The sequence below is a fragment of the Mobula birostris genome, chromosome 3 (assembly GCF_030028105.1).
Source record: "Mobula birostris isolate sMobBir1 chromosome 3, sMobBir1.hap1, whole genome shotgun sequence".
NCBI lineage: Eukaryota > Metazoa > Chordata > Chondrichthyes > Myliobatiformes > Myliobatidae > Mobula > Mobula birostris.
Window position 1 is genome coordinate 227,642,858 of NC_092372.1, and position 23,981 is coordinate 227,666,838.

At 43.9% G+C, this 23,981-nt stretch overlaps 1 protein-coding gene across 1 annotated transcript in view; it reads right to left on the bottom strand.

Moving 5' to 3' along the window:
• The window catches only part of bop1 (BOP1 ribosomal biogenesis factor), a 244,425-nt gene that overhangs the window by 47,362 nt on the left and 173,082 nt on the right, over positions 1–23,981 (bottom strand). The window contains exon 6 of the mRNA XM_072254272.1: positions 8,475–8,576. Within this exon, the coding sequence (XP_072110373.1) occupies positions 8,475–8,576 (102 nt within the window). The remainder of the gene's footprint in view (positions 1–8,474; positions 8,577–23,981) is intronic.

Below are 23,981 nucleotides of genomic sequence, written 5' to 3' on the forward strand. Positions count from 1 at the left end.
TCAGTTATGATGGAATGGCAGAGCACACTGGATGGACTGAAAGGCCTAATTCTGCTCTTGTGTCTTATGGTCTTATACCTAATAATGTGGCTACTGAGTGTATGGTAACCATTGCATACCCCATCCCTTACTTAGACAGAGGACAGGCTCCCTGTTATAATAAGCAGTGGTAGAGTTAGTGGGTGGATCAGCCTTACTGCTTGGGGAAAGTCACTGTTTCTGAGCTGGTGGCCCTGGCGTGGATGCTACGTAACCTCCTTCCTGACGGGAGTGGGACAAACAGTCCATGAGTAGGGTGGGTGGGATCCTTCATGATATTACTGGCCCTTTTCTGATCAGGTTTCTGACCTGATCTTCAGTTCCACAATGCTGAATGTCTTCAGAGCAAATCGAGATTGAAAATAACTGAACTCTTGGCAGAACAACTTGCATCCTGAGTCGAAGCTAAAGCTTAACTATTCAGTAGATCAGAAAAGGATCTTCTCAAATCTCCACTGATATTTTCACCAGATAACTCAGAGAGGCCAAGGATGAACAAGAAGACAAGGACATCATTTTACTGTAACTAAAATCCTGATCTAAACACTGCCATGTAAGCTTCTTTCTTTTTTATATTTTTTTTTTGCTCAGCATAACAGAACTTTCAATTTCCAGGTACATTTACATTTCTTCCCCTCACAGATATCAGCTATCAAAACACTTCCATCAAAGTACAGACATCACCACCACATTCTATACAAAAGCCCTTATTAGTATAGCAGACAGGTTTACATCTACATATTGTAGAAAAGGTTGCCATGTTTTATGAAAACTATTTGTTTTTGAGTGTACCATACATGTTAAAAAGTCCAAAGGAATATATTCCATGATTAATTTACGCCAACCAGAAAGTCCAGGGACCTTATTGGACATCCAACAAAGTAAAATGTTCTTCCTCGTACAAAAAGTCAGGATGTTAAAAAGTCTTTTCTGATGTGCATTAATAATACAACCACTGGGTAGGCCTAAGAGAAAAGATACTGGGTCCAGATCAAGCTCCACCTTCAGAATCTTTTCCATTTTACCCAAAATATCCCTCCAGTATGCCTGAAGTTTGGGACAAGTCCAAAAACAATGGGTGAGAGTTCCAATATTTCCTTTACATTTAGAACACATTAGAGAAACCCCCATCTTAAATTTCGAGAGACGATCTGGAGTCAGATGGGCTCTATGCAAAATTTTGAGTTGCAATGCTTTAGTTCTATTACAAACTGAAATTTTCTTTGCATTATCACAAATGTTTTTCCATGTTTCAGCTGTAATTTCTACTCCCAGCTTTCCCTCCCAGATCCTTCTCAGCTGCTCAGCCTCTCTACAAGAACATTCCCTCAGGATGCTGTAAAAAGTACTGATGGAGACTTCACCCTTAGAACAAAACACCCTCTTTTCTATGTCAGAACTATAGAAATCAGTTAACAATGATGGTTTTTTCTGTATATAATCTCCTATCTGAAAGAAACAAAAAAGATCCTTGCTGGGTATGTTGAATTTCTGTACTATTTGACTAAAAGACATCATCATTCCTTCACAAACAAGTCTTCTAGATGGAAAATACCCTTAGAAATCCAAAGTTTAAATCCAGGATCCATTATGCCAGGCTGAAAATCTGGACTGCCGGTTATTGGAGTGAAGGGTGATATTTTCGCTGTGTTGCCCTCAATTGTCGCACCGTCCTCCAAGCCTTGATTGTGTTAATTATTATTGGATTGTGACAATATTCCTTAACTAGTTTCATCTTATAGAGGAAAAGCAAATTAATAAGAGGGCATTTTGTTTGCGAGGCTTCAATGTCCAGCCAAATTGAGGAGGGATCCCTGCAAACCCAGTCAACCACATAAGATAAAAAGGAACTTAATTGATATTTTATGATGTCTGGAAAATCCAGACCCCCTAGACTACTGGGAAGCTGTAACTTAGACATTTTAATACAGGGTCTTTTTTTGTTCCAAATGAAAGAACCAAACCAGCCATTTATTTTTTCAAGTGTTTGCTGGGTGAAAATGACTGGAATCATTCGTATTGGGTAGCGCAGAGGAGGAAGAATGTTCATTTTGAGCAAGGATATTCGGCCAAGCCAAGAAATGGGAAGAGCGCTCCATCGTTCAAGATCCTGTTTGATTTTGTCAAATAACTGTGTAAAGTTAGCTTTGAACAATTGATCAAACGTGGCTGTGATAAACAAAACCTGTCTGTGACCATTTAAAGGGGAAAACACCCCGAGTGTCAGGTACCTGCTGCAGATTCCCCCGAGGCATAGCCTCTGATTTAGTAAAGGTGATTTTATAACCTGAAAGGCACTAAATGAATTAATGCATTGTACAAGGTGGTGCACTGACATAGCAGTGTTTGATAAGAAAATTAGAACATCATCCACATACAATGTAATTTTATGAGACTTTTGTCCTTTTAGTCCTGAAGCAGATATTTTGGGGTCTCGCCGAATAGCCTCAGCCAATGGCTTGACCACTAGTGTGAAAAATAGTGGTGATAAAGGGCAGCCCTGCTGGCTGCCCCTCAGAATACTAAAATTATCCGACCTAATACCATTAGTAAGAATCGCAGCCAGAGGGTCATTGTAAAGAACCTTCACCCACTTAATAAAATTATTGCCCAAAATCGTTCTAAAGTGTAAAAAAGGTACGGCCATTCGACACGATCAAAGGCACATTCGACACATCTAAGGAAACCATCAAGCCGTCCACTGCCTGTTGCTGACATGTCTGAATCACATTAAGTAATCTTCTGATATTGTTAGATGATCTACCGCCTTTTACAAAACCCATTTGATCCTCTCTTATGATAAAAGGTAATATAGTTTCTAATCGCAACGCTAAGGCTTTAGATAAGATTTTAAAGTCAACATTTAACAATGAAATAGGCCTGTAGGAGGCACAGTCTTCAGGGCGCTTTCCTTTCTTAAGAATTAGGGAGATATTAGCTTCTCTCAATGATGGTGAGAGGAGACCACAATTAAATGCATGATTGAACATGTTTAGCATAGGCTCTGATAATAACCCTGTGAACTCTTTATAGAATTCACTAGTGAGTCCATCAGGACCAGGGGCCTTCCCACTTTGTAGCTGTCTTACAGCTTCCTGTATCTCATGTATAGATAACGGAGCATTGAGGAGGGAGTCTTGTTCAAAAGAAATGCCTGGGAGATCTAAGTTACTGAAAAAGGACTCTATCTTAGTTTGTCCATCACTACATTGCTCAGATTGATACAATTTAGAATAAAAATTCTTAAACACAACATTAATCATTTTAGAATTACTAAGAGGGCTCCTGTGACATCCCTAATTGAAGCAATAGTCTGAGAGGCATTTTTCTTTCTAGCTAAATAAGCTAAATACCTACTTGGCTTTTCACCATGTTCAAACAATCGTTGATCAGCAAATGTCAATTTTCTTTTGGCTGCTTGTGTAAATGAAGAGTTTAGTGTACAGCGTAGGGCTGTGATCTTCTGTAACTTGGCTGCAGAAGGTTTATTAATATAATCCTTTTCAACTGGTGCAAGCCTTGCTTCCACTAGGCACGGCTATTCTGGAGCTTGTTGCTTCTTACAAGCAGAATAAGAGATAATTAATCCCCTTGCATAGGCCTTAGCGTTTTCCCAGAGCATCGATGGACTACTAGCTGATTTGGAATTAAAAGATAGGAAAGTTTTGAATTCAGAAGTAGTCTATAAACTTATTATCTTTTAGAATAAAAGGGTTCAGCTTCCAATGTCTAGATCCTGCTGAATTATCTTTGGGCTTAATATTTAAATATACTGCTGCATGGTCAGAAATAGCGACATTTCCAATTGTTCAGGATACAACTAAATCTAGGAGCATTTTGGGGGTTAGAAAAAGATCAATTCTGGTGTAACACTTGTGTGGATTAGAAAAAAATGTGAAGTCTTTGTCTGAGGAATATAACAACCTCCAGACATCCACAAGTCCTAGTTCTCCACATAAGCCCATGATTAGACTGTGAGGAGAGCAATGGGGGACCACTAGGCACTCTGTCCATCAATGGGTCCATGAGACAATTAAAACCCCCACCTACAATAATGTTTTGTATTGAAAAGCTTGTAATTTTGGAAAAAGCATCTATTAGGAATTTGAGAGGATGAGCTGGAGGGCAGTAAACATTAAGAATACCATATTCCTCGCCATATATTGAAGCCTTAACAATCACAAATCTCCCATGTTTAACCTTAATGCAGTCTAATAACTTAAAAGGTAAGTCCTTCCAAACTAAAATGGCCACCCCCCCTACTCCTGGTATTAAAGGATGAAAAATAGACTTGATCAAATCCACTCTGTTGCAGTTTTAAATGTTCTTTATCATTTAAATGTGTCTCCTGAAATAAGGCTATGTCCACCCTCTCCTTTTTCAGGTTTAATAGAACTTTCTTTCTCTTGATTGGTGAATGACTCCCCTTAATGTTCCGAGTGCACAATTTTAATATATTACTGGCCATAACCCTTTATAACAATCATTTGACTCCGGAGGAGAAGAAACCCGACTTAAGATCAGCTGATCAGCAATAAGTAAACAAAAAAGAACACACACAAAAAAACCAAAGTGCCAACAGCGCTGAACAAGAGGACTCATCCCACACTTAATAGGGATATCTGAACCTTTTAGCACCCCATATTCTGCCCCGCTGTCAATATGACATTTATCATAGTCAAAAATGAAAACAGGGCATAATTTATCAATCCACCGGTTTGTTACCGTCATGTTTAAGCTCCTTCAGTCTGGAGCAGCACCGCTAATTTAAACAAATAATGAAACTGCATTAATCAAAACAAACGTTACCCATCCTATAAGATATCTTGCCGTCGAGTAATGAAAAGGTGAAGTAAAGTGACCATCAAGCATGTTATCGTCCATGACCAGGGCTACACAATATATACATTCTTTAGCCCAACACGTGCACAAGTGTTTTAGCTTTGTCAGGAGAATCAAATATCTTGGTGGTCCCATTGTAGGTGATCCTCAGTGCCGCTGGGTATAGCCTAAAGTACTGGATTCCGAATTCTCTCAGCCGCTTCTTCACCTGGTCAAATCCTTTGCGCTTCTGAACAACAGCTGCCGAGAAATCTTGAAAAAATACAAGCCTGGATCCCTCAAATATTAAAGCCTGGGTATCAGTCCCGCGACGTCTCGAAGCCTCCATCACTCTTTGCTTATCACCGAAATTATGGAACCACACGAGGTTGGGTCGAGGGCGTTGGTCTGGGCCCGGCTTTGAAGCCAGTGTACGATGAGCTCTTTCCACTTTAATGCGTCCAGCCTTGGTTTCCAAATCAAGGAAATTAGGCAGCCAGCCCTCAAAAAACTTCGCTGGTTGGCTGCCTTCTGTATCTTCAGGTAGACTGATGATCTGTATGTTCTTCCTCCTGCCTCTATTCTCAAGATCATCGATATGGTCAGACAGGCTTTGAACTTGCTTTTCCAGCGCCCGGATGCGGCTTTGTGCTTGATCAGCTACAATCTCAACTGCGGAGACTCGATCCTCGGGCTCGGTCGTTCTTGTATTATATGTATAAGATTTTTAAGCTCCAATGTGTGGTTTTGGAGTATTAGAGAGAGTGAAGCCAGCTTCTCGTCCATCATTTTGGATACGATCTCTGTAACTTCTTGAATTACTTGATGAAAAGCAGGGTCCAGCGTGTTAGCAGAGCTAGGAATGGCTGGCTCCCCAGCCCCGGGAGAGCGCTCTGTGCAGTCTGTCTTGGTCGTCTGTTTAGTACTTTTCGATGGCATGGTGTTGGAACAGCTCAAAAATACTCATCGATGTTCATGTTATTAAATCTTGGGCATTTAAAAAAAGTTGAAACGGGTAGGTTTATATGCGAAATTATCAGTGTTGCGGTGCTGAGCTCAGCAAAGCAGACCTTTCACTGCGCTGCCATCTTGAAAAACTGTAAGCCTCTTTCTTAAATGTCATCAGGACACAGGAGATGATTATCAACTTCAGGAGAACTTGTCCCACTCATACCCCTCTTTACACCAGCGGCACAGCAGCAGAAACTGCAAGCAGTTTCAAACTCCTGGGAGTGCACATCACACACAACCTCTCATGGTCCCAGAACACATCATACACAGTCAAGCGAGCTCACCAATGGCTCTACTTTCTGAGGAGGCTGAAGGAAGCTGGACTAAGCACATCTATACTCACATCATTCTACAGATGCACAGTAGAGAGTATCCTAACAAAGCAAACATGAGCAAATCTGCAGATGCTGGAATTTCAAGCAACACTCACAAAAAAATGCTGCTGAATGCAGCAGGCCAGGCAGCATCTATAGGAAGAGGTACAGTCAATGTTTCGGGCCGAGACCCTTCGTCACGACCTCTTCCTATAGATGCTGCCTGGCCTGCTGCGTTCACCAGCATTTTTTGTGTGTGTTGCTTGAGTATCCTAACGAGCTGCATCACTGCTTGATTCTGCTTTACACTTGTAAACATTAAACAATCTTGAATGACCATGACCTCAGTTACTGTCTTTACGTCAATGTGATTGATTTAGTTCAGTGCACACTGCAGAGTTTTAACTCTGGTGTGAAATGGCTGGTCAGCATACAACCGGCAGTGTGCTAAGTTGCATGAAGTCATTTGAGAATCAGTTGATGTGAACTGTGGTTTTCCGTACAACTAGTAAAGCATACAGCAGTTGGGCATCTACAGATGGCTATCGCACCATGCTTTTGGCCCAGAGATTCTAAAAGCTCACATAAATGAGGACCAGTAATGGGTGTGTATTGCTATATTACAGAACTAATAATTTCAAAACAATGGGAAAAAAGCCATGAAATCCAAATGTACAGGAGCGTAAAAACTGCAGAGAGTAGTGGACGATGTCCAAAACACCACAGGTCTAATACATCCCTCCCCACCATTGGGAGTATCTACAGGAGGCGCAGCCTCAAGGAGGCAACATTTATCATCAAAGATCCCACCATCTGGGCTATGCCATCTTGCAGTTCCCATCGGGCACGAGGTCACAGGAGCCTGAATTTCCACACCACCAGGTTCAAGAAGAGCTAACTGCAAACATTTGCTTCTTGAACCAACAAGCACAACTCCACAGTTCAGCAACGCTGAGACCACTTTGCACCAAATGGGCGTGTTTTGTTCTAATTGGGTTCTTTTTTTTAAAAAAAGTAAAAATCGTGTAGAATTTATGTTTAATTCATGCTCTATAATTGTGTTCCTTCTCAGATAATTTGATATAATTTATTTTTAATTTATGTTTTTTCTTGTGAATATTGCTCATCTGATGTTATGCGCCCATGATGCTGCTACAAATAAGTTTTTCACTGAACCTGTGCAGATAATTCTGGGAATGAAAAAGTTGATGCATGAGGAGTGTTTGTTAGCTCTGGGGATCTCACTGAAACCTATCCAATACTGAAAGGCCGAGATAGAGTGGACGTGGAGAGGTTGCCTCCTATAGTGGGAGGGTCTAGGACCAGAGGGCACAGTCTCAGAATAAGGGGGCATCCATTTAGAGCAGACCCAGAGATGAGGAGGAATTTCTTTAGCCAGAGGGTGATGAATCTGTGGAATTCATTGCCACAGATGGCTGTGGAGTCCAGGTCACTGGCTGTATTTATAACAAAGGTTGAATGGTTCTTGATTAGTCAGGTTGTTAAAAAGTTACAGGGAGAAGGCAGGAGAATGGGGATGACAGGGATAATAAAGCAGCCATGATGGAATGGTGGACAGATCTGATGGGCTGAAAGGCCTAATTCTGCTCCGTCTTATGGTCTTATATACTCAGCCTTTGAAAGCTAAAGCTGAGCAGCTCACTTGTGCTCCTAGTTTGTACGTTTGTAGAAAGCAAGCACGTTTACTTGCAACGTTAATGGAATGAAACCTGTCATTCTCCCTGGTCGATCAGAAACCCGGAACTTGAGGCCTGATGATCGGAGCTCTGAGTCTGTGAAGTCAAACGCCCGAAGTCAAAGGCCCAAAATCTGCGAACCCGCAAGTCCGCAGGAGGCTGGATGCAGGAGAAAGACAGCCCTGGGATTGGAGTACTGGGTGTGTGTGAGGGAGGAGCAGGGCCTGTTTTAATGTCCATAAACACAAGATTCTGCTGATGCTGGAAACCCTGAACAACACACACAAAATGATGCAGGAACTCAGCAGGCCAGACAGCATCTATGGAACGGAATAAATGGTGAACATTTCAGGCCGAGACCATTCTCAGCTTGAAACGTTGACTGTTTATTCCTCTCCATAAATGCTGTCTGAGCTGCGGAGAACCTCCAGCACTTTGTGCTTGGAACAATGGCAGTGCAGAAGCCTTGTGCATTCCACTCCCCTCCCCCACAGCTCTTTCAGGAAATGGGGAAGGACAGAACAGGAGGAATCACATAAGAGTTGCTCCTCGACTGCAAAAAAGAAAAAATAATGAAATTGCTGGATCTTACCTTCTCCTTCTCGATGAGTGACGGAATGAAGCTACGTTTGTGAGCTGGATGGTTGGTCACAGGGTGAATCATCGTCTCATGGGTAAAGAAATCAATGGAGGGCTACACAAAGAGAAAGCACCAGTGGTGTTAGTACAAAACTATTCAAAACATATTTTCTTGATGACATGATTCAGTTTAGAATTTAGAGCATAAACACGAGCAAGTATGCATATACACTCACCAAAGCCTTTCATTCACCACCAAGAGCTGATGAACACATGCCCAAATCAGGGTTATTAAGAGAAGAAACGGGGTCACGAGAGAAAGGTGCAGGTGGAATTAGCTGGAAAGGATTTTATTTGACATGCGTGGAAAGTGAGGGAGAATAGAATGAGCTTGAGAAGGAATGAAGAAAGAAAATGGAAATCATAGAGTGGTTTAGTGCAGAAACAGGCCTTTTGATCCGATACACCCATAACAACGTTTTTTTTTACAGTACAGGCCCTTTGTCCACAGAGTTTCCCAACCTTTTAGCCTACTCTCAGATCAATCTAATGCCTCCCTCCATTTTTCTTTCATCCATGTTCCCATCTAAGAGTCCCTTAAATGTGTCTAACATACTTGCCTCTACCATCATCCTGGCAGCACATTCCACGTACCCCCACTCTGTGTTAGCAGCCTACCTCTGACATCTCTCCTATACTTTCCAATCACCTTAAAATTTTGAAATACGAACTTTGAAAATGAGCCATTTCTGCCCTGGGAAAAAGTTTCTGGCTGTCTATTTGAGTTATGCCCCTTATCATCTTATACACCTCTATCAAGTCACATCTCATCCTCCTTTGCTCCAAAGGGAAAAGCCCTAGCTCACTCAACCTGTCCTTATAAGAGATGCTCTCTAAACCAGGCAGCACCCTGGTGAATCTCCTCTGAACCCTCTCTGAAGCTTCCACATCCTTCCTATAATGAGGTGACCAAAACTGAACACAATATCCCCAGTGTGATCTAAACTCACATTGGTCAGTTCCCTGGCCAATGACGGCCAACACATCACACACTTTTTTTTTGTAATTTATTTTTTTATTGAAGTTCATCATCAAACAAACATTTCCATAAGATTTATTTCAGCCACACCTTCTTAAAGACCTTATCACCTTGCGCAGCAACTTTGAGGGATCTATGGATGTGGAGCTCAAGATCCCTCCGTTCCTCCACACCAAGAAAAATCCTGTCATTAACCCTGTATTCTGCCTTCATGTTCAAACGACTCTATAACCCAGTTCTCAGAGGGTGGAGAGCCCAAGTGGGATTGAATGAGATTTATCTGCAAGGTTGGTGGGAGCATCAAACAAGCAGAATTGGGAATATTTTTGGTCAGTCTATACCTTCCTCAAAATGTGCGCGCGTGCGTGCACGTACGCACGCGCACACACACACACACACACACACACAAAAAAAAGGGACCGGGTGAAGGAGTTGGAAATATCCATTGCCAGGACTGACATCCTTTACTCTTTTAAGCACTGACAGAAATAATTCTTTTCAAAGGTCACCTGCCTCAAGACATTTAGTCTGTCCCCAGGGACCGATGCTTAGACACATTTCACCATCTCCTGGCTAACCTGAGCATTTTTGAAAGAGCAGACTACAAGCATAGGGATGAAGTATGTTCAGAGGAATTCAGTGTAAATTCTTTGGATTGAAATTTTGAACTTCAGCCCAAGTTAAGAGACTATTAAAAAAATGTTGGAGTAACTCTTTAAATTCAGAACTGTTATATGCTCAGAAATTTCAGACATTCAAAGAGAAGCTTTGTAGCCTAACCCACTCTGCTCCTGGTCTGCAGTACTGAAAGCTTTTGCATACTCAGTTATATTTTTAATGGTTCCTCAAGGTTGTCATAGCCAGCAGGGTAATGGGGACAAGCACCCAATGCCTATTAAATGCTCTCAATGGCATGCGTCTCAAATAGCCTGGACAACCAAGTCCAGCTTCTGGCCTTCACGTGTGGCTGAGCTATTAAACCCGGCAGTACCATTTCTACTGACAAGAGAAGGGACAAAGGAAGATTATTGGAACCTTAAAAACAGTTGCTTTGGGCAGATGGGGCTCATCAGCCGATGTTGGCAGCTCATTTAGAAGGAAAACTGATGTCAAACCTCCACTGCCTTGCAGCTATACCCAATCATGGGGAAAGCTTCAGGAGTAAACTCCAAGGGAAAAATCCGGAACTGGAATCCCTAAGGCAGTCCTATGCTGAGTTCAATGCTGACTGGCAACTCCTGTGATGCTGCTGGTGCCAAACTGGATCGGTCTCTGCTGTTCCTTTGGATTCATCAGCTGCGTGGAGAAGGAAAGCCTGCTCTCCACGATGTACTGCCCAACAGCCACGACACAGCATCCACAGTTGTCCCTACTACATTACTAATGTGATGGAATCTTCTGTCTACACCATCATTTCCAGACTTTCACCTCTCTTTATGTGACAAGATTTCTCCTCCCTTCTAATCATTTTCAGAGATAGAATATATTTACATTTATTCATCACATGCACATCAAAACATACAGTGAAAATTGCCATTTGCGTTAACAACCAACACACAGTAAGTGTCGCCACACATTCCAAATATTTCTAACTATTAACTTAAATTTGTTCTTAGCCCTTGGAAGTCCTTCCCTTTCCAACTCATCTGGGCCTTCAAATCTTTACACACTTGACTTTGGAGAAAGGGGGGCCAAGAGGAGATTTACCAATCTCGGCTATGACTCGTACACGCCAGGAACACCTTTCCAGACCTTCTGGTGCTGTCATTGTTCCTATGACAACCAGTACCACGATCCTTACTCTAGCTGAGGCAATCAACTCAAGACCACCTTCACCACTTGTACATTCTGTACCTCGGTTAAAACGGGAAGGTACCCCATGCTCTTTGACTACATTACCTTCAGTAATATATGGACAGACACTTCGAGTGTTCCTCTACATGGAGTCTACAGCACAGAAGCAGGCCCTTCAGCCCATCTAGTCTGTGCCAAAACATTAGTTTGCCTAGTCTCATCGACCTGCACATGGACCACAGTCTTCTATATCCCTTGCATCCATGTACCTATCCAAATTTTTTTTTTAAACTGTTGAAATCTAACTCGCATCCACCAGTTGTGCTGGCAGCTCATTCCACACTCTCACCACCCTCTGAGTGAAGAGGTTCCCCTTAAACATTTCACCTTTCACCCTTAACCCATGAACTCTGGTTGTAGTCCCATCCAACCTCAGTGCAAAATGCCTGTTTGCAGGAGCAGGAGCAGCAGCTGGCCACGAGGCTCGTTGAGCCCGCTGCACCATAAGATCTGGCTGTGGACTCAGCTCTACCTACTTGTCTTTCTCTCCCTGTGATAAGCAGCTTTCCTCCTCGCTGTCTTGCTCAGTATCAAACACCAACATAGTTGCCACCTTGCACCCTGTGACTGCCTAGCCACAATCGGTGCCTGAGAACTGACTGACACAAAATGCCACTCAGCACATCCCACTTGTGCTGGTACCATTTTTAATTAGTTCTGCATCCCCGCCCTTCCCCCTCCTGCTCAAATTCCGAGAAATGTTTTCCCTATTGATGGACAACCCCATTTCCTTTCAGAAAGTTAGTACTGAATCAAATACCATCACTAGTTCAAGCTCTGTTTTCCGGATCTGGTGAACTTGCTGTGTTGTCACAATAAACAGAAATCTTCTTGTTTGCTTTACCTTAAGTCACTTCAAATTCATGTCTTCTAGTTACCAACCCTTCTTCTTCTTCTTCTTCCTGGAGCTGTTTCTCATCTTTCAGGATTGCTTTCCACTGAGCAGAGATCGAGGGGACACTTAATCCCATTTAGCAGCTTGCTTCCTTTCTGTCTTGCTCAGTCTCAAACACCAATATAGTTGCCACCTTGTACCCTGTGACTTCTCTGCTCTGTGGAGAACAATCCCAGCAGCTCCGGTCCCTCATCCCTGGTCTTGCTATGGAAACTTCCCTCCCACATTTCTTTTCTTTCATCCAATTGCCTATCTAAGGGTTATTTTAAATGTCCCTAATGTATCTGCCTCTACCACCACCCCTGGCAATCGGTTACACACTTCTGCTGCATATAAAAACCTACCTCTGATATTCCCCCTATATTTTCCTAAAATCACCTTAAAATTATGTCACACACACAAAATGCTAGAGGGATTCAGCAGGCCAGGCAGCATCTACGGAAGAGAGTACAGTCAACGTTTCGGGTCAAGACCCTTCATCAGGACATCCGGGCCCTGACGAAGGGCCTCGGCCTGAAACACTGACCATTTACTCTTTTCCATAGATGCTACCTGATGTGCTGAGTTCCTCCAGCATTTTGTGTGTGTTGCCAGAGCTTGAGTGCCAGTGCTTGAACCAGGGCCCATGTCTATTCCTCACTGACCTCCACAGCTACAAGGTCCCCCACGGCCTTACATCTGAAATTCTCATCTACCTGTTGAAATTCCTGAACAGCATTGCTTCTTTTTCCCTGTGGAGTCTTCTGTAGCCGCACAAGCCTCCCCAAATCCAGCACGTGTCCATATCTTGCCTTCCTTACATACTCACCACCCAGCGGCTACGCCTCTCTCCTTATATTTAAAACCGACCTCTTTGAACAAGATCAGCAACACTCCTTTATCTCAACCTTCAGTCTCAATGTTCTGACAACATAAAGCGTCGTCATTTTTATTTTTATTTATTTTATTTAGAGATACAGCGTGGAACAGGAGGCCATCCTGGCCCAACAAGCCGCTCTACCCAGCAACCCCCCTATTCAACTTTAGCCTAATCAAAGCACAATTCACAGTGACCTATACCCTACTAACCCATAAATCTTTGAACGATAGGAAACCGGAGCACCCGAAGGAAACCCACATGGTTCACATGGGGATCGTGATACAGACAGCATCAGGATTGAACTGTGAACTCTGATTAAAGGTTAAGATAACGTCCAGGCAAAACAGGTCTTTGAAGAGCATAGCTTCCCTTTGCACAGCAGGGAACCAGAGCCTTTTGCATACAGGAACAAGATAATATATCAGAAGGAATTCAGGGCACACATACCAACTAAGGGACAATTACCGTACTAATTTCAAAGTATTTAGTAGTTCTGTGAGCTGGCGCCATCTTGCAAATAGTCTACGACTGTGGCATGCAGCCACTTTCGAGGACCCTGCAGTTTGATGTTCAATGTTCTGTGTGTTATTTGCTCATTTTTTGTTGTTTGCACAATTTGTTCTTTTTTTAGGTATTTGATGAGTTTATTGTGTGGGGTTTTTCTTTACAGGGGTTGTATATTGTTTCTTTGTTTTGTAGCTGTCTACAAGAAGACAAGTCTCAGGGTTGTATACTGTATACATTGATAATAAATGTACTCTGAAACTTTGACTTTCAAGTATCTTCTGTTGTTAGCTTGTAGTGTCTATTGACTTTTAACACCGGTATTGTGAATAAAGATACCAAATGGTCAATATCCATAACTCCTATCCAATTCTGTATAAAAATGGCATTTCTTTGTTCAGACTTCAGAACGGCGTGGTGATAGGTGCCATGCTGTCCCCCTTGTACACCAGATTGAGGAATGAGTGAGTCCAATTAATTGACGATGGCACTAGCATATGAAATTCAAGCCCCAGCACTGACGGAAAGATCGGGAGGGAACAGAGGAGGCTAGCTACTTGGGTGGAAGGCCATTGTTGTAGAGAGATCGTGAGTAGGCACGATCACAATCCCACCTCAACTACAGTATAATTATGGAGAGACATTTAACTCCCAGGTAGTAACATGAGAGAAGAAGACTGATAGTGAGAATGGAAGATTAATGTGATGGCAGTTTTGGACGGGAAGTCAGGAGCAAACGCAACAGAGGAAAGCCTCTGCATGTTGAGCTGAGAAAAAATGAGCTTACTAACGTTACCAAAGCTGAGGATGTCACCTTGTACTTTCAAAGCTCTCCAACAGCCTCTAGTGACAGACATCTGCACTGCAACAGTTGAATGCACTAATTCACCCCAAGTGTCAGGCATGAAATGAAAACAGTGAGTGAGTTAATTCACAGGGACAGTACACAATGAAAATCACTGATCTGACAGAAGAAGTCAGAGCAAGCAAATATTCTAAAATAGTCAATTGGGAAAATTATTTCCATCAGTCAATTAGTCAACAGGTACGTGCTTGGCAATAAATTGAAGATAAACTATCAGAACTAAGTAGCAAAGGAAGAGACACAAAACGCTGGAACTCAGCAGCTCAGTCAGCATCCATGGAAGGGAACGAAGGGTCGGGACCCTTCATCAGGACTGGAAAGAAAAAGAGGAGAGATGCCAGAAAAGGTGGGAGGAGGGGAAGGAGTACAAGCTGGCAGTGATAGGAGAGAGGGAGGGTGGCAGGGTAGGTGAGTTGGGGGAAGGTAAAAGAAGGAAGTAACTGCAGAGTGTTAGGTGGAAGAGGAAAAGGGCTGAAGGAGGAATCTGAAAGGAGAGGACAGTGGACCATGGGAGACCGGAAAGGAGGAGGGGCACCAGAGAAAGGTGATAGGCAGGTGAGTGGTGGAGAGTATATTGACTGGCCACATCTCAGCCTGGAATGGAAGCACCAATGCCCTTGAATGAAAAATCCTACAAATGCCAGTGGATACAGCCCAGTCCATCACGGGTAAACCCCCCCCTCCAACCACTAAGCACAATCACGTGAAACGCTGAGGTAGGAAAGCAGCATCTATCACCAGGGACCCCTCAACCCAGGCCCAAGCCACACTCTCTTCTCGCTGCTGTCATCAGGAGCCTCAGAACTCACATCAACAGCTTCAGCAACTGTCATTAACCTTCAACCATCAGGCTCAGGAACCAGAGGGGACAACTTCACTTATCCATCATTGAAATGTTCCCACAACCCATGGATTCACTTTCAAGGACTCTTCATCTCATGTTCTTGATTTATTGCTTATTTATTTATTATTTATATTGTTGTTTTTTGCACACTGGTTCAATGCCCAAGTTGGCGCTGTTTTTCATTGATTCTGTTATAGTTATTATTCTATGGATTTACTGAGTCTGCCCACAAGACAATAAATCTCAGGGTTGTACATGGTTACATATATGTACTTTGATAATAATTTATACTTTGAACTTTGAGGAAGAGAGGAAGGCACCTTCCAAGCTGTGCAATTAAAATCAGGGAACAGTTCAAACAAGAAGCAATCCACTCTGGCCACTGCTTCGATGCTGGTTGATGGGTCGATAAATAACTCAAGCTGATCAACATTCTCGTACTGGTATGTAGATCACAGGTGAAGTAAACTTGAGCTGTGACCAGCAAATGCTGGGCCTGTATTTGTCAGAGTTTAGAAGAATGAGGGGGGATCTCATTGAAACCTATTTAATATTGAAAGGCCTGGATAGAGTGGATGTGGAGAGGACGTTTCCTTTAGTGGGAGAGTCTAGAGCAGCCTTTTTCAACCCTTTTGCCCTGGAGGAACCTTTGAAATAATTTTCAGGTCTCAGGGAAACCCTGCGTAAAAATGATTCTACAGCTCACAGTCCGCTAGCGAGATCAGTAAGCTGTAGATATAATCCAAAAATAATGTCAATGCTCTTTTGAGTAGAGAATGAATTTTTAGCCAACTTTGCTTGAAAAAAAATAGGTAGTTAAGCTCAGCTTACCTTTCTTGAAATTAAATCTTTTTCTTTCCCTTTCATAAATCTTAAAAATTCATAAGGTAAACATAATAAGTTTCTATTAAATAACTAGCTTAATCCAAATTGAGATTTAATTTTTCTAAAGTTAGGTTTAGTAGATTTAATTTAAAGAAAGGTTGTAAATTGATTTTATAACATGAAAATTTATTGGCAATGTTGAATAGTAAAGTTACTAGAAACTATAAGCCAAAGCAATATGAATAAAAATGTAGCCTAAGACACACTTTTACACAAGACTTTGAACAAAACATTTTCTTACTAAGTAAGGTGATCAGGCTCAAATATAGACCTAGCATGTGAAACCTGTGCTTGTTTTTTACGTTGATTAAAGAAAACAGCACAAAATATGAAAGCTTCACAATACAACTCACTTCTAATTTACACAATCCACCTTTTGTAATACTTACAATAACAGCAAAGTGGGACACCAGCAGCTGAGTTGCGGCATGTCAAAGTTCCTTCTTTAGAATGAAAATTTCCCTCCAACTTTCTACTACTGGTAGTTAGTTCGCTCCCATAAGTCAGTCAGTGGCGTGTCAAAGGAAGATGAGGGAGGTAACTCAGGAGGGAGAGCTGATGACACAGCCCAAGTTGGGCGAGTCCATTCAATGCTCGGAAAACCCCCTTCATGCTTCTCGTCAGCTTACCGTCCACCCCTCCATGCAATACAGCACTCACCAATTATCAGCCTATCGTCCACCCCTCCATGAAATACAGCACTCACCAATTATCAGCCTACCGTCCTCCTCTGTGCAATACAACACTCACCATCAGCATACCATCACCACCCCTCGTACAATACAGCGCTCACCAATTATCAGCCTACCGTCCTCCCTTCTCTGCAATATACTGCTCACCAAATATCACCGGCCTCCCCTACCTCACGTCAAAAACTGAGAATGGACTCAATGAAATAAACACAGTTCTAGTGTGCACTGCCACACTGGGCTGAAAGAACTCTAACGAATTGCTAACAAGGCTGATCGGTCACTGCCCACCACTGCGAGTGCTAGCATTGCACATCCTGCAGCTCAAAAAGCGGTATTTATTTTTAAAAATCATGATCTGTCACAGAACCCTGGTCTAGAACCAGAGAGCACAGTCTCAGAGTTGAAGGATGTCAATTTTCGAAAAGAGATTATGAGGAATTTCTTTAGCCAGAGGGTGGTGAATCTATGGAATTCATTGCCACAGGTGATTGTGGAGGCCAAATCATTGGGTTTATTGAAAGTAGAGGTTAATAATAGGTTCTTGATTAGTCAGTGTGTCAAAGGTTACAGGGAGAAGGCAAGAGAATAGAATTGAGAGGGGTAATAAATCAGCTAGGATGGAACATGGAGCAGACTCTATAGGCCAAATAGCCTAATTCTGCTCCTACGTCTTCTGCTCTGAAGATCCAAGTAGTGTTTAACCATGATGAGTTCAATCCTAGAAACACAGAAATATAGAAAGCTTAGAGCACAATACAGGCCCTTCGGCCCACAAAGCTGTGCTGAACATGTCCTTACCTTAGAGATTACCTAGGGTTACCCATAGCCCTCTATTTTTCTGAACTCCATGTACCTGTCCAGGAGTCTCTTAAAAGACCCTATCGTATCCGCCTCCACTACCGCTGCCGGCAGCCCATTCCACGCACTCACCACTCTGCGTAAAAAAACTTACCCCTGACATCTCCTCTGTACCTGCTCCCAGGCACCTTAAAACTATGCCCTCTCGTGCTGGCCATTTTAGCCCTGGGAAAAAGCCTCTGACTATCCACACGATCAATGCCCCTCATCACCTTATACACCTCTGTCAGGTCGCCTCTCACCCTCCGTCACTCCAAGGAGAAAAGGCCGAGTTCACTCAAGCTATTCTCATAAGGCATGCTCACCAATCCAGGCAACATCCTTGTAAATCTCCTCTGCACCCTTTCTATGGCTTCCACATCCTTCCTGTAGTGAGGTGACCAGAACTGAGCACAGTACTCCCAAGTGGGGTCTGATCAGGGTCCCGTATAGCTGCAACATTACTTCTTGGCTCCTAAACTCAATCCCATGATTGATGAAGGCCAATGCACCGTATGCTTTCTTAACCACAGAGTCAATCTGTGCAGCAGCTTTGAATGTCCTTTGGATTCGGACCCCAAGATCCCTCTAATCCTCCACACTGCCAAAAGTCTTACCATTAATACTATATTCTGTCATCATATTTGATCTACCAAAATGAACCACTTCACACTTATCTGGGTTGAACTCCATCTGCCACTTGTCAGCCCAGTTTTGCATCCTATCAATGTCCCGCTATAACCTCTGACAGCCCTCCACACCATCCACAACACCTCCAACCTTTGTGTCATCAGTTACTAACCCATTCCTCCACTTCCTCATCCAGGTCATTTCTAAAATTCACAAAGAGTAAGGGTCCCAGAACAGATCCCTGAGGCACCACTCTTTGCCTTCTGTGGGCAAGCCAGTTCGGGATCCACAAAGCAATGTCCCCTTGGATCCCATGCCTCCTTAATTTCTCAATAAGCCTTGCATGGGGTTCCTTGCAATCCTCTACCACTTTTTAGGCAGCAAGTTTCAGACGCCCAAATAAGTGCTCTTGTCATCCCCCACTCACCCTTCTACCAATTACTTTAAATCTACCTTCCTGGTTACTGAGGTCTCTGAAGAAAGAAGTCTTCCTATTTGACTATCTGGGCCCCTCAATTTTATACACCTCAATTAAGTATTGTCTCCAACTCCACTGTTCCAAAGAAAACAGGCATAGCTTATCCCATCTGACCTTGTTGCTGAAATTTTCCAGTCCCGGTAATATTCTTCTAAATCTCCCCTGCACCCTTTCCAGTACAATCACACCTACCCTGTAATATGGTGGCTACAGCTATACACAGAACAAAAGCTGTGGCCTAACTAGCTCTGCATGCAGTTCCAGTATAATTGTCCTGTTCTATTCTTTGGTTAATAATAGAAAAGCACCCCAAATAATTTTATTTTGAGGTGATTGGAGGAATTTTTAAGGCGACTGGGCATAATTTTTGTGTGATTGGATTCAATGCCTCAGCTAACGAAGGCCAAAACACATATGGCTTCTTATTAATTCTGTCAACTTTCGCTGCAACCCTGAGGGATCTATGGACATGGAGCCCGAGATCTCTCTGTTCTTGCACACTGATAAGAATCCTGTCATTAACCCTGTGTTCTGGCTTTATCAAAGCCATAAACGAAGAAAATTTAGTATGAAGAATGTATTATTCATTGATTCTGTCATGGTTATTAGATTTAATGAGTATGTCCGCAAAAAACGAATCTCAGGGTTTGTATACATAAAGGAGCTTCAATAAAATTTCGATAAAACTGACTTTGAACGTCACCATATACTAACTTGAGATTCATTTTCTTGCAGGCATTTACATAAACAAAGACTGATAAATAAACAATGTTCAAAAGAAGACAAATTGTATAAATAAAAGCAATAATACTGAGAACGAGTTGAAGAGTCCTTGAAAGTGAGTTTGTAGTTTGTGTGATCAGTTCAGCTGTCACAGGTAGGTTATTTTACATGGTGAACAGTGGATATGTGGAACACCCTGCCGGGGTGGTGATAAAGGCAGGTACATTAAGGACATTTAAGAGACTCTGAGATATGCACATGGACGATAGAAAAACAGAGGCCAATGTGGGAGCTGGGTGACAGGGTCGAGATACGTCTCTACTGAAGATGTAAGGTGCTCCTGCCCTCTGCTAGCCTGCAGGTAACCCTTGTATAGAGTGTAGCACTTGCTTAGCCCCCGATCAGCGTCATGTGAAGCCACAGGACTAGCTGGTGGATGGTCATGTGAGCAGCTGGTTATGTGACCTCTGACACCAGGCAGACAATCTCTGAAGAGTACCAATATCAATAATGGCTGGGAACCCATCTTGTATAGACACTGCCCAGAAGGCGGAAATGGCAAACTACTTCTGTAGAAAAATTTGCCAAGAACAATCTCGGTCATAGACCGTGATCACCTACGTCATGGCACACAATGACAATGATGATGATGTGGGAACGGGTTAAAAGGTTGGCACAGCACTGTGGACCGATGGGCCTGTACTATTCTATGTCCTAAATGTTTTCTTAACCCCCTTATTGATCAGTCTGCTACCTTTAAAACGTCTATTGACAAGTTCCCTCTTTTCCCTGCTTTACTGCACCTCACCAAATTCATCTCCCAAATAGATCAGTACAGCACAGGAACAGACCCTTCAGCCTACAACGTGCCGGCCATGAAACTAAACCTGTCTTGCTGAACGTGATCCATATCCTTCCATTCCCTACGTGCTCATGCACCCGTGTAAATGCCTCCATCGTCTCTGCTTTCACCACCACCCTTGGAATCACATTTCAGGCGCCCACCACTCTCTGTGTAAAACAACATGACCCCAGACTAACTTTCCCCCTCTCACTTTAACATGCCCTCCAGTATTTAACATTTCAACCCTGGTAAAAGATGCTGCTGTAGGAGTGTCGACAAAAATCGACACGAGTGTAATTACTTCAACGTACACTTTACTGAAACTGCCAACAAATGGCGATATATAAAAGCACCGCCCTCCGAGCATAATAATGTACAACCTAACACATAATATACACAGTGGAATTAACAGTCTGACTGAATTCTGCCTAATGAAATTAAGGAGTCCCTAGTCCCTACACACGCTCCCCCAAAATTCACCCTAGCAGACAAAATCAAGCAAGCAGGCCCCACAAAACTCGGCCGAACCTACTCCTTGTCCTGCCTTCATGAGCAATGCCGGGGAGGAAGAATGGTCAGTGTCAGAAGGCCTGGAGGTGGGAGGGTGGCCCCGCTGCGGGGGCTGTGCCACTTGCACCAGAGAGTCCCGGTCCATAAGGGCAAGCTCGAGACGATCCACAGGAACATTGTCTGGGATGCCTCCAAAGTCCAGTGTAAAAACTTTTCCCTGCTTCCAGCACGCGGAACGGGCCGTCATAAGGCAGCCACAGGGGATGCCGATGGCCATCCTGACGGACAAACACAGCGCCTCCCACAGACCCGGCAACAGGTGCGACCACGGCAGGCCAAGCTGCGCCATGGACACCGGAGCGAAGGTTTCGGCGCTGTCCATAAAAGCTGACCGCTGTTGCGAAGCAGACCACGAGACAGTGGATGTTGGGAGAAACTCTCCCGGCACCCACAGGGCTTGCCCGAAAACAAATTGCAGAAAAGGGGCCGTCCCCAGGCCCAACGTGACCCACGGCAGTCTGTCCACCCAACAACGTCACTGAGGCATGGAGGGCAGCCTTCATTGAACGGTGGAACCGCTCACACAGATCGTTGAGGGTGATAAGCCATGGTCCAGTGCAGTTTGACACCCTCCACCCTGGGGTTTTCACACAATGTGGAGAGCAGGGGGGGACTGCTGGACTCCCGATCATGCCCAGGTGCTCCAACTCAGCCTAAGCGATGGCTAGCTTCTCCGGGTCGAGGCGCCTGGCATGGGCGTGAAAGGGCGGGCAGTGGTGCTTCATCCTGTGCATAGTGGTGGTGGAGGAGAAGGTTGGCTCAGTCAGGTCTGGGAGCTCAGCAAGGGGCCAGAGGAAGTCGTCAGAGGCTGGAGAACTCTGAAGTTCCGGTGGGGCTGGGTATGCCAGAGAGGGAGCAGAAAGTCTCTGCGTTGACAAGGCCCCGATTCTGGACATCAATGAGAAGACTGTTGGTGCAGAGGACGTCGGCCCCCAAAAGGGGTGTAGACACTGCTGCCAACACAAAATTCCAGCTGAACTTCTGCCTGTTGAAGCACAATGCCATCTCATGCTTACCAAAGATTCAGATGGCGCTGCCATTTGCAGCCTTGAGAGACGGCCCATATTTCACAGTTCGTATGTCCAGTTTAGATGTGATCAGGACGCTCACCTGAGTGCCTGTGCCACAGAGGAAACAGAGGCTGTAATGAACAACAAACTGCCTGATCTGCTGAAGCCCACAGCAGCTATCGGGTGCCAGCTATTCTGTTTCCCGACTCCTTGAACCCACAGGCTGGGCGGCACTTCTTAGCTCTCAGCCCAAACCTCGCAAGGTAGGGACACAGGGTGGGAGACCATTGCTGAGCTGTGGCGATCATCTCATGATAAGGTGGCGGCTAGGTAGCGAAGTCACCCAGCCATATGGTCGTACGGGCCCTCTTGGTGATGGAAAACACCTTGTCAGCCTCTCTCGCTAGAGCCTGCAGGTCTTTGAGGGGAGAGCCTGCCAGAGCCAACCGCAGCTCGCCTGGTAGTTGTTGCAGAAAAAGCTCTCTGAAGAGGAAACATGGCTGATGTCTGCCAAGGAGAGCCAACATGTGGTCCATCAACTCTGACAGCTTGGAGTTGCCTAAGTCAGGCAGTGAGAGGAGCCGACAGGCACGTCCAGACATAGAAAGTTTGGAAGTCCTAGAAGGAGTTGCTTAAGAGTCTTGTACCTGCTGACTTCCGGAGGTGCTGTAGGATGCTCATCACCCTGGTCGCCGTAGAGCTGTCTAATGCTGTGACAACTTAATATTTCGTGTCAGCTTGCCAGATTCCCTGCACTGCTTGAGTGAACCAAATGGCAGCATGTTCCTGCCAGAATTCAGGGAGCTTAAGAGCAATAGCGTTTGCAGTCATGATTGTAAAGCCAGCGAAATCACTCCGGAACGTCCCGAGGAGCATCGAGGTCACCAACGTCGGAGTGCCAACAAAAATCGGCATGAGTGCAATTACTTCTAACGTACACTTTATTGAAACCGCCGACAAATGGCGACTTAATATATATATGTAAATGCCCCACCCCCAAAACATAATAGCATACAACGTAACACTTAACATATAGGGCAAACTTAACCCTTAAGAATTCTGCCTAATGAAATTAGAGTCCCTACACTGCCTGTTTATCCTCTCTGGTGAACACAACATTTTATAAACTTCTATCACGTTGCCCCCAGTCTCTGACTCCAGAGAAAACCTTTCCTTATAGATAACACTCCCTAATCCAGGAAAAACCCTGGTGAACCTCTCCAAAGCCTCCACATCCTTCCTGTAATGGGGCGACCAGAAATGCACACTGCACTCCAGATGTGGCCTAACCAAAGATTTATGTGGCTAAAAGTGACTTCCTGACTCTTATACTTAGTGCCAGGGCCAGTGAAGGCAAGTATATCATTAACCACTTTACCCATTTCTGTTACTACTTCAAGAAGCTATGGACTTGCATCCCAGGATTCTTCTGTACTCAATACTCCCAAGGATCTTGCCATTTATTGCATACTTTCCTTTACACTTGACTTCCCAAGTTGCAATATCTTACAGTTTATTTTCTTTGTTATTTGGAGATACAGCTTGGTAACGGGTCTTTCTGGCTCAACGAGCCCACGACACCCAATTATAGCCATGTGACAAATTAACCTACTAACCAGCAGGTCTTTGGAATGAGGGAGGAAACTAGAGCACCCAGGGGAAATCCACGCAGTAATGGAGAGAGTGTACAAACTCCTTACAGAAACAGTGGGAATTGAACCTGGGTCAATGGCATTGTAAAGTTATGCTAACCTTGTTACTATGCCACCTGGATAAACTCCATCTGCCATGTTTCTGCTCACATCTACAACTAACCCCTCTCCTGTAGTATCCTTTTACAAGCTTCTTCACTATCTGTCACATAATCAACTCACTTCAGGCAAGGTCCTTTCAGAGACTCAACAGTTGTTGAACAACACTTCATAGTGTGTGCAACAACGGTCCCAACATAGAGTCATAGAACACTACAGCACAGAAACAGGTCCTTTGCC